A 14198-nucleotide genomic window follows, 5' to 3' on the forward strand; every position below is an offset into this window, starting at 1 on the left:
TTTATTGTTGTCTGTATTCTTGATAGCTGCCATTCTGATTGGTGTGAAGTGAGTAGTTTTGATTTGCATTTCTTTAATTATTAGAGATGTTGAACATTTTTTCATATATTTGTTGATCAATGTATATCATCTTCTAAGAAGTGTCGGTTCAGCTCCTTAGCCCATTTATTGATTGGGTTATGTGTTTTTCTTTCTTTTTTTTTTTTTTTTTGATGTTTAGTTTTTTGAGTTCTTTATATATCCTGGAGATTAGTGTTCTTTCTGATGTGCATGTGGCAAAAATTTGCTCCCAAAATGTAGGCTTTCTGTTCACCTCATTGATTATTTCTTTTGCTGAGAAGAAGCTTTTTAGTTTGAGTCCATCCCATTTATTAATTCTTGATTCTACTTTGTGCTTTAGGAGTCTTGTTAAGGAAGTCGGGGCCTAATCTGACATGATGAAGATTTGGGCCTACTTTTCCTCTATTAGACACGGGGGTCTCTGGTCTAATTGTAGGTCCTTGATTCATTTTGAACTCAAGTTTTGTGCATGGTCCAAGATGGTGATTTCATCGTTTCCGGGGCCAAGGCCATGGTGACCCACTGCTCACTGGAGGAAAAGCTTGCCATGGCGCTGACCAGGGCTGAAGGCTACCCTCCAACATGGTGTCCTCCTAAGAAAACGTTGAAGCTGAGCTGTGCCCTTTGTTGTCCAGTCCGATGCGATGCTCGGTACCTAGGTACCTGCCAGTTCTAAGTGAAACCCTCACATGTGAGTAACTAGGAGTGAGAGGGAGCCTAAGGTGCTGCACTCCTCCTCAGGACGCCTTCCGCCTCGGGCAAGGGAAACAATCTACTTATTTTCACAAACTCTCATCAGATATGAGTGTATGTTTAATTGAATGACGTATTATTTAGTTTTGCTTATTTTTGAGATTTAAAGATATGGAGTTCTGAGACTTCTTAGTTTCTGTTTCTGAGGCGAGGTCTCACTCTGTTGCCCAGTTGGTCTGGAATTCCTGGGCTCTTTAGGATCTGCATGTCAATTTCTGCCACAACGCCTTGTTCTTTTCACTCTAAGTTAGCAACTTAAAAAAAAGAAACAACGGCATTAACCTTTCTTTTTTTGGGGTGGTGGTGGTGGTACTAGGGATTGAACTCAGGGGTACTCAACCACTGAGCCATATCCCCAACCCTCTTTATTTTTTTATTTTGAGACGAGGTCATACTAAGTTGCTCATGGCCTTGCTAAGTTGCTGAGGCTGGCCTCAAACTTGTGATCCTCCTGCCTCAGCTTCCCAAGTGGCTGGAATTACAGGTGTGAGCCACCCATACCTGGCGACATCCATCTATATTTTAATATGTATCTGTACTTTATTTATGTGGATGAATAACATTCCAAGGCATGGATGGGGCGTATTTTGTTAGTCTGTTTATTAGCTGATGGACATTTGGGTTTTATGTTTTTGATTCTTAGGAATGATGATGCTGTGGACTTAACATAGCTTTTTTTTTTTTTTTTTTTGGTGGTGGTGCTGGGGATTGAACCCAGGGCCATGTACATGCTAGGCAAGCACTCTAACTGAGCTATTTCCCCAGTCCTTAACTAAGCTTTTGTGCAGTGTTTTCCACTTTCTGGGGCTTACACCCAGGGTTGGAAGCCTTGGTTCTACTCTTAACTCTTTTCAACTTCTTGAGGACTGTTAACTTCCTTTCCAAAGTTGCTACACTCGTTTAACATCCCCACCAGGAGCTTTGGAGGGTTCTGATTTCTTGCTGGCACTTATCATTCTAGGGCATTTTGATTATAGTTCTCTTATTGGTTGTGAGGTGGTATCAACATTGTGATTTTGATTGGCATTTCCCTCCTGACTAATGACGCTGAACATCTCTGCAGGTGCTTATTAACCAGTTACATATCTTCTTTGGAGAAATGTCTATCCATATTCTTTGCCCATTTAAGAATTAGGTCATTGGTCTTATTGTTGAATTGTCAGTTATATATTTAAGATACTAGACCCTTGGTGGATATATAATTTGCAAAGATTTTCTCCCATTTTGTGGATTACCTTTTTACTTGTTTTGTTTCGTTTTTGTCATACTAGGGATCGAATCTAGTGCCAGGGCGTCACACATGCTTAGGCCAGCACTCCACCACTGAGCCACACCCTCAGCCCTTTTTAAAAAAATCCATTTTGAGACAGGGCTTTGCTAAGTTGCTGAGTCTGGCCTTGCACTTGCAATCTTCCTGCTCAGTTTCCCAAGTTGCTGGGATCACAGGCATGTGCCACCACACCCCACTAAGTTCTTCATCTTTGTTAATTTGTTTTCAAGATTGTTCTGATTCTCCTAGGTTCCTCATATTTCCATCTGAACTTTAGGATCTGCATGTCAATTTCTGCATAAATGTCAGCCAGAAATAGGGATTGCTTTGACTGCAGAGGTCACTCTGGGGACTCTTGCCGTCCTAATATTTAGTCTTCCAAGCCAAGCACATAAAGCTTCTTTAATTTCTTTCAAAGGTGTTTTGTGGTTTTTGTTTTATATTTGTTCTGTTAAACTTACATAAGTATTTTATTCTTTTTGATACCATTATAAGTGGAATATTTTTCTTCACTTCCTGATTATTCATTGTTGGCATACAATTGATTTTTCTGCATTGATCTTGAAACAGAGCTGATTTCCTTATCTCTAATGCCTTTTTGTGGGTTCCTTAGTATTTTCTATATACAAGATCAGGCCACCTGCAAATAGAGACAGTTTTATTTTTTTCCACTATAACTTTTGTTTCTCTTTTTCACCCAATCGTCCTGGCTCAGCCTTCCAGGACAGTGGTGAGAGCAGACATCCTGGTCTTGCCTGCTTAAAGATCCATTTCTGTTGTTGATGAGGCTATAGTTAGTTAATTTTCATTGCTATATAACATTTAGTTGTGTGATTGTTCTGCAGTCCTCCATTGACAGGTTATTGAAGCTTTTTGCTCTTACAAACATGAGGCTATGACTATTCTTGTGTGTTTTCTGGTACATTATTTAAAAAATATTTATTCTCAAGTTCTAGGTGGACACAATATCTTTATGTTACAGTTATGTGGTGCTGAGGATCGAACCCAGTGCCCTGATCACACTAGGCAAGCACTCTAACACTGAGCCACAACGCCAGTACCTTTTTTTTTAAAAGAGAGAAGAGAGGAGAGAGAGAGAGAGAGAGAGAGAGAGAGAGAGAGAGAGAGAGAGAGAGAGAATTTTAATATTTATTTATTTTAGTTTTCGGCAGACACAACATCTTTGTTTGTATGTGGTGCTGAGGATCGAACCCTGGCTGCACGCATGCCAGGCGAGCGCGCTACGCTTGAGCCATATCCCCAGCCCCGCCAGTACATTTTTAAAAAAATATTTTTTTAGTTGTAGTTGGACACAATACCTTTATTTTATTTATGTATTTTTATGTGGTGCTGAGGATCAAACCCAGCGCCTTGCAAACCCAGTGATATGTGAGCGCTCTACCGCTGAGCCACAATTCCGGCCATCTTTTGGTATATTTTTTAAAAAAGGAGATTCTCTAGTAAATTGAGTCTAGTAAATCCTGTCTGATTCTTGTATCAGACTTTTTTTTTTTTTATGGTGCTGGGGACTGAACCCAGGGCCTTGTGTATGCAAGGCAAGCACTCCACCAACTGAGCTATATCCCCAGCCCATCCTCAGACTTAATTTTTGCCAACCAGGTGCCACCACAGTATCTCTTTGTTGTTGTAATGTGTATTTCCATTATATTTTAAAAATATTTTTAGTTGTAGATGGGCACAATATCTTTATTTTATTTATTTATTTTTATGTGGTGCTGAAGATGGATCCCAGTGCCTCACACACGTGAGGTAAGCACTCTACCACTGAGCTCCAACCCCAGCCCTCCATTTTTTTTAAACATTTTAAAAATAGTTGTAGTTGGATGCAATACCTTTATTTTATTTATTTATTTTTATGTACTGCTGAGAATAGAACCAGTGCCTTACACATGCTGAGAATTGAACTCACTGCCTGACACATGCTAGGCAAGTGCTGTACCACTGAGCCAAAATGCCAGCCCTTTCTGTACACGTTTTTAAGCATTTCTTTAATATTTAAGTCTTAATGCATTTGATATGTATTGCATGTGTATAAGTATGAGATATAAACCCAATAGTATTTGTTTTGATATGTGGATAAGGAATTTTCCCATCTCCATTCAGTGACCTGCAGTGCCACAGCTGTTGTTCCAAATGTGTTCAACTTGTACAACTCTAAACTGTCTTAATCTCTCTAGACTTTAGTAACACAGGACATCTGCTCAGAGTCATTCTCCAAATTCTTCTTTAAAAGGGTCTTGGCCACTCTTAATCATATGCTTTTCCATTTATAGTTAGGGAAAGATTTTAAATGACAGATTCAATTGTTAGCTATAAGATTGATCTGAATTTCTATTTCTTATTGTGTTGTTTGTTAAGTTTTTCTAGGAATTTTTCCATTGAGTCTAAATCTTCAGACCTATTAAAAAATTTTTTTTTGTAGTTGTAAGTGGACAGAATGCCTCTATTTTATTATTTTTATGTGGTGCTAAGGATCAAACCCAGTGCTTCACGTGTGCTAGGCAAGCGCTCTGCCATTGAGCCACCACCCAGCCCTCGTCAGACCTATTGACATAATAGTTCCCCTAATTTCCCAGAAGTACACATTTAATAAAACTTCTTTAAAATGTGGATTTTATTTGTCTAAATGTATTCTATATTTAATCTCTTAATCCTAAAATGCATAGAAAGGCAACAATTGACATCCACAATTTATTTGCCAAAACATCTCAATTTGATCACTAAGCTCTCAGCATTTAGAGGAGGTTCAAAAATACTATAATATGAAACAGGTTGGTCCCACACTGACCAGAGGCGAAGCCCTGAATTGCCACAGAATGTGGAGCAAGGCTGGAATATGAGCCGTCTGCTCATAAGGAATCTGGTTCACTGTATTTTATGACCTGGGGGATCAGGTCCGTCCACATGACCTCATGAGGCTGGGCTGTCTCAGCCCCATTGTCCAGTCTGCAGAGGCCTGACCTTTTGCCCCTGTCTTTATGGGGTCTTTTGTAGAAATGTCTAGTGTGCTGTGTGCTTAGAGAAGGACATCAATGCTCCCTCCTGCAACTTTCTTTTAATGATGGTAAAATAGAAGTGATATAAAATTTATCATTTTAGCAATTAAAAAAGAATACAGTTCAGGGGCATTATACATTATCGGACTGCTGTTACTTCCATCTGTGTGTAGAACTTTCTCTCTCCAACTGAAAATCTGCACCCATTAAACACTAACTCCCCATTTTCTCCTCTTCCAGCCTCTGGGGACCACCATTCTATGTGCTACTGTGATTAAACACAGGGGCACTCTACCACTTAACATACCCCCAGACCTTTTTATTTATTTATTTATTTATTTATTTAAATTTTATTATTTTTTTTATTTTGATACTTATTTCAAAGTTCATACTTAATTTTTTTTTTAATTGGTTATTCAAAACATTACAAAGATTGCAGAATCACATCGGTTACACATCCACATTTATTTTTTATTTTGAGAAAGGGTATCACTAAGTTGTCCAGTCTGGTCTCAAACTTGTCATCCTCCTACCTCAGCCTCCTGAGTCACCAGGATTACAGGTGTGCATGTCCATGCCTGGCTGCACTCTGTCTCTACTCTAGGCATCTAAGTGGAATAGATAGTAATTGTCCTTTTGCATCAGGCTTATTCTAGTAAACATAATTCCTTAAGGTTCACCCATGTTGTAGCATGTGTCAGAATTTCATTCCTTTTTAAGGCTGAATACTATTCCTTTGTATGGGTTGACCACATTATGTTTATCTATTCATCTGTCAATGGACACTTGAGCTGTTTCTACCTTTAGCTATTGTGAATAACGCTGGTGTGAATGAAAACGGGTGTGCAAATGCCTGTTCAGGTCCCTTCTTCCCATTCTTTTGGGAATAAGGAGAAGAATATGGAGAAGTCTTGAATGTTTTTGGTAGTCCTGTTGGAGGCACCCAGGGTCTTGCACATGCTGAGCATGTGCTCTACCCCCCAGCCAATCCCTCCTTAGACTTCAAACCATTCTGTTAAACCAAGGAATGAACGAACTATCACTTATTTAGAACATCGCTTGGTATATTATGAAGCTGTTTTCCTCCTGTTGAGTGTGTGACACCCGGAGGGCTATTTTTGAGGAGCATGGTCATTGCCAGCCTTTATGGGATTCTGGATTTCTTCTAGATTCTGGTGAAAGCCATGGGCCATAGTCTCAGAGAGGTGCACGCACAGCATTGGGCATCTATTCTGGGGGAGCTCAGATTCCCCGAGGCTCATGGTGATTGTGGCTTCTAGATTAAAGCCTCTGTATAAGAGAGCAAAATGTAAGTTAGGAGGGGAAATGGATCTGAGATGGACATTCTACTTCCTGGTAGTTCATTTAGGAGCATGGACACCGCCGTGGGGCGCCCTCTGCTTCCCCACACGCAGGCTCCAGCCCTTGCTTCGCCCGGGGAGGACATTGGAGCCCCTTTACTTCACTTCCAGCTGTCAACAGAGCCATGCGATTTCTTAGTATTTTTCTGATTCCAGTTGCTTCCCCCCACCCCCACTATGGTGGCCTCCAGTGGATAAGAGAAAAGAGCAACATTTAGGTTTATTTTTTGTTTATTATTAAAGTGAATTTCACAAACATTTATTACATGCGTATGATAAAATAGGGTGGAGAAAACACAGCTTTGAATACTTGAGGCAACTAAAAGGACACGGTGGCTGTGACGGTATCTGTCACCCTCACAGTGGACTGTTGCCAAGGGCCTGTCCTGGAAGGCACCTTCACAGGCTCAAGGAGAAGGAATGGGCAGAGTGCAGCCTCTGTGGCCTGTCTGCGGAGCGCTGTGACCTGGCTGCTCAGTGTCTGGGCCTCCCTGCAGGTGTCCTTGGACTTCAGGCTGAAAGGAACTCCTCCTGGCCAGTCGCTCTCTCTTCCTGCTCTGTACAGGGCTCTGCTGAGGCACAGCAGTGCCCTCCTGAGCCACCTGGGGGCCTCCAGGTCTGCCACTGCCTCCCTGAGAGCAGGATGGGCACCTGTGGCAGGTTAGGGCATGGTGCCAACTTGTGTCTGAATGGTGAGTGCCTGTCTCCTCCCCTAGAGGAGACGAAGTCTGGCCTCTCTCTGAGTGAGTACTCAGTGCTTGGTAAGAAGGGAGGGAACTGAGGTCAAGGCTACCCTGCCTGCTTGTGCTGTCCTCTCCCCCCTTCGTGTCCCCAACTCCCTGCTGCCTGGCTGACTCAGCTGAGTCCAATCTGTAAAATTCAGCTCAGCCAACACACACATTGGGAATTGAACTCAGGGGCATTCGATCACTGAGCCATATCCCCAGCCCTATTTTGTATTTTATTTAGAGACAGGGTCTCATTGAGTTGCTTAACGCCTTGCTTTGAACTCGTGATCCTCCTGTCTCAGCCTCTGGAGCTGCTGGGATTACAGGCGTGCATGCGCCACTGCACCCGGCTCAGCCAACATTTTGCAGAGACATTTCCTGCACTGGGTGGGCTTGGCTTCCATAGGCTTGGGTTTGACTTCCAGCTGCATAAACCTCTGACTCTTCATCTTGGGTGTGTCACTTGGTCTCCCAGAGTCCTAATGTCCCACACCGAGGAACAGGTTGCGCCCTGCCAACCTTGCAGGGCTGAAGGGATAGTCTCTGTGGAAGGAAGAGCGTTGGGCTCAGCATCTGGATGTAGGAGCCCCTGAGTGAAAGTTTCACTGTGCCCCCATCATTTCTTCCGGTTGAGGCTGGGTGTGCAGATGATTTCAAAGGACCCGCTCAGGAGCTGCCACACTGGTGTGGGGGGCTGTGGGGAAGCAGGGTCCGCTCTACAGGGGCTGCTTGAGCAGGGTGCTGGGAGGCGGTGCAGGCCACACCCAAGGCAGCTAGGCTCTGAGGATGACCTCCACACCTGCATTTCCAAGAGACCACTTGCTGGTTTCAAAGTGTTCCAGGCATTTTCTAAGTCCTCTGGCCTTTGCTCTGAATGACCTCAGTTGGGTGTTGTCACCTTGGTTGGAAGGGCTGAGCTGCCACCATGAGTGTCTTTGGTGAAGCTAAGGGGTCTTGCTATAAAATGCAGTTTGCCAGGCTGATCAAACTTTCCAGGAGGAGGTGTGGTATTGGCACCCCTGGGAGAAAAGAAAGTCCCCTCTCTCTGTAGGTCAGGACTGTGTGGGCGAGGCCAGTGGTGACGTGGGGTAGAGACGTCCAGGCAGGCTGCCGCCCCTGCATCTGTGGCAGCGCTCTGGCTCCCTGTCTTCCTAGGAGCCCAGCACACAGCAGGTGCTCAGGCAGTGCTTGCCACAGGACCCAGCTTACTCATACCTGGTTTGTGCTGGGCAGGTGGAGACACTGGAGTCCACCTGTCTCCTCGAGTGTCACTGACCACCCACTGGTACTCTGGCTCCAACAATCTGCACTTCCTGTCCGAGTGGCAGAGCTTTTGCTTCCAGAAGCTGTTCGTGGGTCCTGTTCCTTGGGAGCACAGGGCACAGTGTGGCTGTTGGGAATTTACTAAATGGCCACTGAAGCAGGATCTGAGGTTGCTCAAGGCCAGAGTCCGGGCATGGGCCATGCTGGCTTCTCCACGACAGTGCGGGAGGATCCGCACCCTGTCCTTGGCTTCCGTCCTTCTTCAGGCCTTAGAGCATACGTCTGCCCTGCTTGGGCCCAGTCCTCGTGCCTACGTCTCCCCTGTACCTCCACCATGAAGCAAGCGCAGCGGTCGCCATGTAGCCGATCTGCCTCTGGCTGCAACGTGTGAACTCAAGGAGATGGGCCTGGCATCCTGGAAGGTCCCCTGGGAGTACGAGGCCCTGAGGACCAGGGTTGGCTTTGGGTTTAACAGCTGGGACCCAGAGTTTCCCAGGTTGAGGCTGGTGTGGAGAGACAGGGCAGACCCTACTTGGACTTCAAGACATCCAGATGGTGAAGGGTGGCAGTGAGAGGGAGCCTGGGCGGTGGCCTGTGAGGGCAGCTAGTAAACTGGGGCTGCTGACTACCTGGTCCTCAAGTCCTCTTTTTGACAATAAGAGAAGAAAGAGGGTTCTGTATTGCCCCTGTCCTGCTCTGCCCGGGGGTCACTGGGCATGATGTGGCCACAGTGGCAGCGAGAGCCATGGAACATGAGAGGATGTGGGGGCAGCCTAGTGGGCCTGTGGGAGGCTTCTTTCTGGAAACCAAGGCTCATCAGGGATGGTGGCCAGCCAGGGGTGGTGCAGTCCCCAGGAGGGCTGGTCAGTTGCCCCTGACCTGTCTGCTGCTCTCCACAAACCCGAGCTGGACTTGAGGAGAGATGGCACCGAAAGCAGGGTCAGTACAGCTGGGCACCCAGCTCTGCAGTGTGGGTAAGGGCCACTCACACCTGCATCCCAAGCCCTGTTGTGACCTGGAGGAGGGGCCATGCCCTGCTGCCTGTCTCTGTGACTCTGCATCTGCAGGAAGAACTCAGGGGATCTGAAGAGCTCTTTCTTGTTCTCTCTGGTTTTTTTTTTTTAAAGAGAGAGTGGGGGAGAGAATTTTTTTTTAATGTTTATTTATTTATTTTTTTTAGTTCTTGGCGGACACAACATCTTTGTCTGTATGTGGTGCTGAGGATCGAACCCAGGCCGCACGCATGCCAGGCGAGCGTGCTACTGCTTGAGCCACGTCCCCAGCCCTCTCTCTGGTTTTTGAGAGAATTAAAGGAGGAAACCCTTTAAGAAGTGCAGTGGTTAATTTTATGTGGCAACTTGACTGTGCTAGGTTGATTCCAGATAACCATAAGTGCTCTTGGTGGTCTGACTGTTGGGTGTAACCAGAAGAGATCAGCCTGTTATCAGAGGGCTGAGCCAATCAGGCCCTGTCCAGTGTGGGTGGCATTTTCTGATGGTCCCAGGGCTCCAACAGGACAAAGAGGTGGGGGAAGGGCACATTTGCTTTCTTGGAGTTGGGTGTCCTTCTTCTTTGGTTCCCAACATTGGTGCTCCTGGTTCTTGGGCCTCGGACTCCAGGACTGCCCCTGCTCACAGCTGCTCAGGCTTTGTGCTCAGCCTGCATCCCACTGAGGGCTCTCTTGGCTCTCTGGCTTGCAGAGAGCACCTCATGGAACTTTGAGGCCACCTCCACATCTCTGATCTCCCATAATAAGTCCCCTCTACTATGTCCATGTGCACACGCTGTTGGTCCCATTTTCCTAGAGAACCCCAATAAAGAGGCAGACCCTTCTCTGTGCCCTTCCTAGGGCATCTGTCTCTCACTTCTGGGGGGTGACTGACGGCCTGACAAAGGGAGGTAGGCTTCTTTCTGGAAACCAAGGCTGATCAGCAGGGACGGTGGCCAGCCGGGGGTGGTGCAGTCCCCAGCAGTGCTGATGACCCTGATCTGTCTGCTGCTCTCCACAAACCCGAGCTGGACTTGAGAGATGGCACCGAAAGCAGGGTCAGTACAGCTGGGCACCCAGCTCTGCAGCGAGGGTAAGGGCCACTCACGCCTGTATCCCAAGCCCTGTTATGGCCTGGAGGAGGGGCCATGCCCTGCTGCCTGTCACCAGCCATGGATCTTGAGACTTTGCTTGCTGGCCTGTGTGTCCACAGTCCTGTGTTTCACGTGTGTTTCTCACACTGCTCACCTCTCACCCGCCAGGCTGGGCTGGGGATCAGGAGACCTGAGGCCACTTGGCATTGGTGGTTGGAGTTCATTGTAAGATGCTCCCATGCTCCTGGAAATTTTAAAGTTTGTTAACCTGAATAATATAGAACATTCCCTCTGCTCGTCCTCTTGCTGGCAGCAGGCGGTCTGAGGCTTCGCAGACCCTGGGTGCGCGAGGTCTCAGCTGGCTCCATTCTGGGCTCTGGCTTCCTGGCTGGTGGGACGAAGGCAGCCTTGAGGAGACTCTGAGAGGGAGGCGGCAGGCCCATGGGGGAGCTGCACTGAAGCCAGGTCTTGTGATTCAGGCCACCTCTGCCTCAGGCCGCCTCTGCCTCTGGGCCACCTCCTCTTGGGTAGGCCTCAGGCCTCACAGCCTTATTTCTTAGTGACGTACAGGCACACTTCAGACCCCAAGGTCATGGCTCAGGCCCCTTCCTAAGTTTATGGCTGGATACTTACACCCCTTATTCAGGGGCCCAAGGGGAGGCTGCCTTCCACTGTGTCCTGAGGGCAGTGATGTCACTGTGAAGGGACTGGGACAGGGCCAACCCTCCAACGCAGCATGGGAGCTCAGTTCCCTAAGTTCATATTCACAAGGTGTCCAGGGCCAGCCCATGCTGCACCTGCCCGGCAGCTCCCTTCTCCCACACAGGCGGTGAGTGCTGGGGGGTCAGTAGTGGCACCGAGTGTTTACAGCTGCTGAAGAGAGCACCCCTACAGAACCCACAAATAGAAGTGTGTGTGTGTGTGTATATATATATATATATATATATTTGTATTTATATTTATACATATGTATAGAGCACTTCATCAGCCGTTCTAGCAGGGCTGGTGAAGACCTCCACTCCTCTCTCAGCAGCTCTCTTCCGTCTGTCACAGAGTCCTTAGAGCCCAGTGACATGGCACCATGTCCTGCGATCCTGGTGGGAGGAGTTGGCAGTGTAGTAGCCCTACAAGTGCTGGCACAGGCTTGTCACCTCAGAGATGGTGCCTCCACATGTCCTTCCTTCTCTGCTGGCTTCCTGTGGGTGACAGGGGCCAAGCTCACAGAGCCTCCGGGAGGGTGCCACTCTCCTCTCTCCCACAGCATCAGGCAGAAGCGCATGCTCTCTGGTGCCCTCGGCGTGTCCTGGCCAGGCAGCGTGCGCCAGAGCCGGCTCAGGGGAAGCACTACTCGTGTCTGGGGATGAGAGGCGAAGGGCAAAAGGCTTTAGAAGCAGTGTCCCATGGGGGCCCAGCTCAGCCTTGGCCCTCCAGGGGCTGGTGGCCTTCCTGAAGTGCACGCATCATGGGCTTCCCCAGGCAACGAGGTGGCCCACAGAGCTGCCTTTCAGCCCCACGACAGAGGGAAGGAGCTCTTCTTCCTTGGCTCCCTGGCCATCCCCGAGCAGGACAGCTCTGAGTGTTATTTGTAGGGCCGCAGGAATCGGGACACTTTGGAACGTAGCAGCTTGATGAAGGACCGGGGGAACATCTCCTTGGACTCCTGGGCTGTGTACTTGAAGTAGTTCTGCGGGTGTGCCAGCACGTCGAAGAGCGCCTTGATCAGCTTCTTGTCCTGCAAGACATGGCGAGATGAGGTGGGTGAGGTGGGGCCAGGGCATTCCACTGGGGGCCTGGAAGGGATGGGGAGCAGGGTTTCAGGATCCCCCAAATCTCTTTACTACAGATAGTCCTTTGGGTTTAACAGTGTAATTGTATTTTTTTTCTTTCCTTTTAACATTTGTTTTTTATTTATTTAGTTACAGTTGGACACAATGACCTTGTTTTATTTATTTATATATGGTGCTGAGAATAGAACCCAGGGCCTTGCACGGGCTAAGCAAGTGCTGTACCACTGAGCCACAACCTCAGCCCATCCTTTTTACATTTTTAAATAGTTTTTTTGTGGTGCTGGAGAGGGAATCTGGGCCCTAGTACACACTGGGCAAGTGCTCTGTCATTGAGCCACATCCCCAGCCCCATGTAGCTGTTTTTTTTTTTTTTTTTTAATATTTGCTTTTTAGTTATAGGTGAACACAATATCTTTATTTATTTATTTATTTATTTTTTATGTGATGCTGAGGATCAAACCCAGTGCCTAACGCATGCTAGACGAGTGCTCTACTTCTGAGCCACATCCCCAGCCCCATGTGGCTGGTTTTTTAGTAGCCTACCAGCGTGAATGCTTTTATTAAGAGCATCTGTTGGTAATAGAACACCCTGAAAACCAGAGCGTGCTGAGGACCCAGCAAGGCTTTGCAGCTACAGCCGCACCTTGAGCTTGCAGTTCCCTGGTCACTAGCTCCTCGACCCTGGAAAGCCCTCGGCAGCTCTACATCTCGAGGAGGCCCCTGGACAGCAGGGTCAGGACCCCCACTCTGAGGGCTGCAGTGAAGACGTAGAGTGTGGCCCCCAGTAGAGCCTGGCTACAGAAGGGCTCAGGGCAGCTCTCCAGCGCGGGTGCAGGTGGCACCTGGCTCCTCCTCCCTGAGTTGCCTCTGGAGGAGCATGCACAGTCTACCACCTGATGCCATCATGGGCCACCCAGAAGGAAGCACTGAGGGGTGGACTGAGACTTGGCTGGGGTATTCTGGAGGGCAGGCCCAGCGGTGGGCTCTTGGCAGAGGCCTGTACCTGGTTCCTGCAAGGCCTCCACAAATGTGGGCTCTTGGCAGAGGCCTGTAGCCTGGTTCCTGCCCAGACCTCCCGCTTCTGGGCCTGGAAGGTCGTCAGCTTACTGCCTCTGGCCACGCTTGCTGCTGGGTTTGACCTGTTCAGACACACTCTAACCCTTCTCACACAATCACACCTACACACGTGCACACAACTTGCCACACACACGGCACCTTGCTCACACACACGCACCACAGGTCCTTCCTATGTGCATTGCTGCCCTTGAGGAACAGCACCCCTGGAGCTGCTCCTCTGCCTCAGGGCTCCATGCTGGGCACCAGCTGTGGGGCATGAAGCCCTGCAGCCCCTCTCACAGGGAGGCCGGGACCACATAGTCATGAAACAGATCCAAGGTGCAGTGCTCACAGGGGCTGTGAAAGAGTGGCACGTGGGACTCTGAGGGTCTGTGACACATGTGTGGTCCAATCAGGGAGGTCCAGGAAGGCTGCCCAGAGGACAGGCACCTCGGCACAGAGCAGAGGGACAGGTGGACATTCACTGAGGAGAGGCAGGGGAGATCATCTTGGGAGCCCTGGGCAGAGAGTGCAGCGAGAACAGGCAGGGGGTCCTGAGGGGTGGGTCCTCATGTCCTAAGAGCAGTGCCGGACCCTCTGAGTTCTGGAAGGGTGCTCCCAGCTGCAGGGGTGCTGAGGTGGCAGCTGGGCTACATCAGGGTGAGAAGGGAGTTGGGTGCTACCAGCCAGACAGGCTGTGGAGGGGCCAGGATGGCTCCCTGGTTTCTGTCCAGACAGAGAGGTGGCCTGAGGAGGACATTAGGAGCCTGAGAGCAGCAGCTAAAAGCAAGCTACATGACTGACAAAGCACCTACTGTGAG

The 14198-nt window shown here is 48.3% G+C and overlaps 1 protein-coding gene across 1 annotated transcript in view; it reads right to left on the reverse strand.

Annotated features, from left to right (window-relative positions):
• Nucleotides 1-12113: 12113 nt before the first annotated feature.
• Nucleotides 12114-14198, reverse strand: part of LOC143397283 (signal peptide, CUB and EGF-like domain-containing protein 1) — a 97014-nt gene continuing 94929 nt past the window's right edge. Inside the window, exon 10 of the mRNA XM_077109277.1 lies at nucleotides 12114-12316. Within this exon, the coding sequence (XP_076965392.1) occupies nucleotides 12114-12316 (203 nt within the window). The remainder of the gene's footprint in view (nucleotides 12317-14198) is intronic.

Source organism: Callospermophilus lateralis, chromosome 4 (genome assembly GCF_048772815.1).
Source record: "Callospermophilus lateralis isolate mCalLat2 chromosome 4, mCalLat2.hap1, whole genome shotgun sequence".
In the NCBI taxonomy this organism is placed as follows: domain Eukaryota; kingdom Metazoa; phylum Chordata; class Mammalia; order Rodentia; family Sciuridae; genus Callospermophilus; species Callospermophilus lateralis.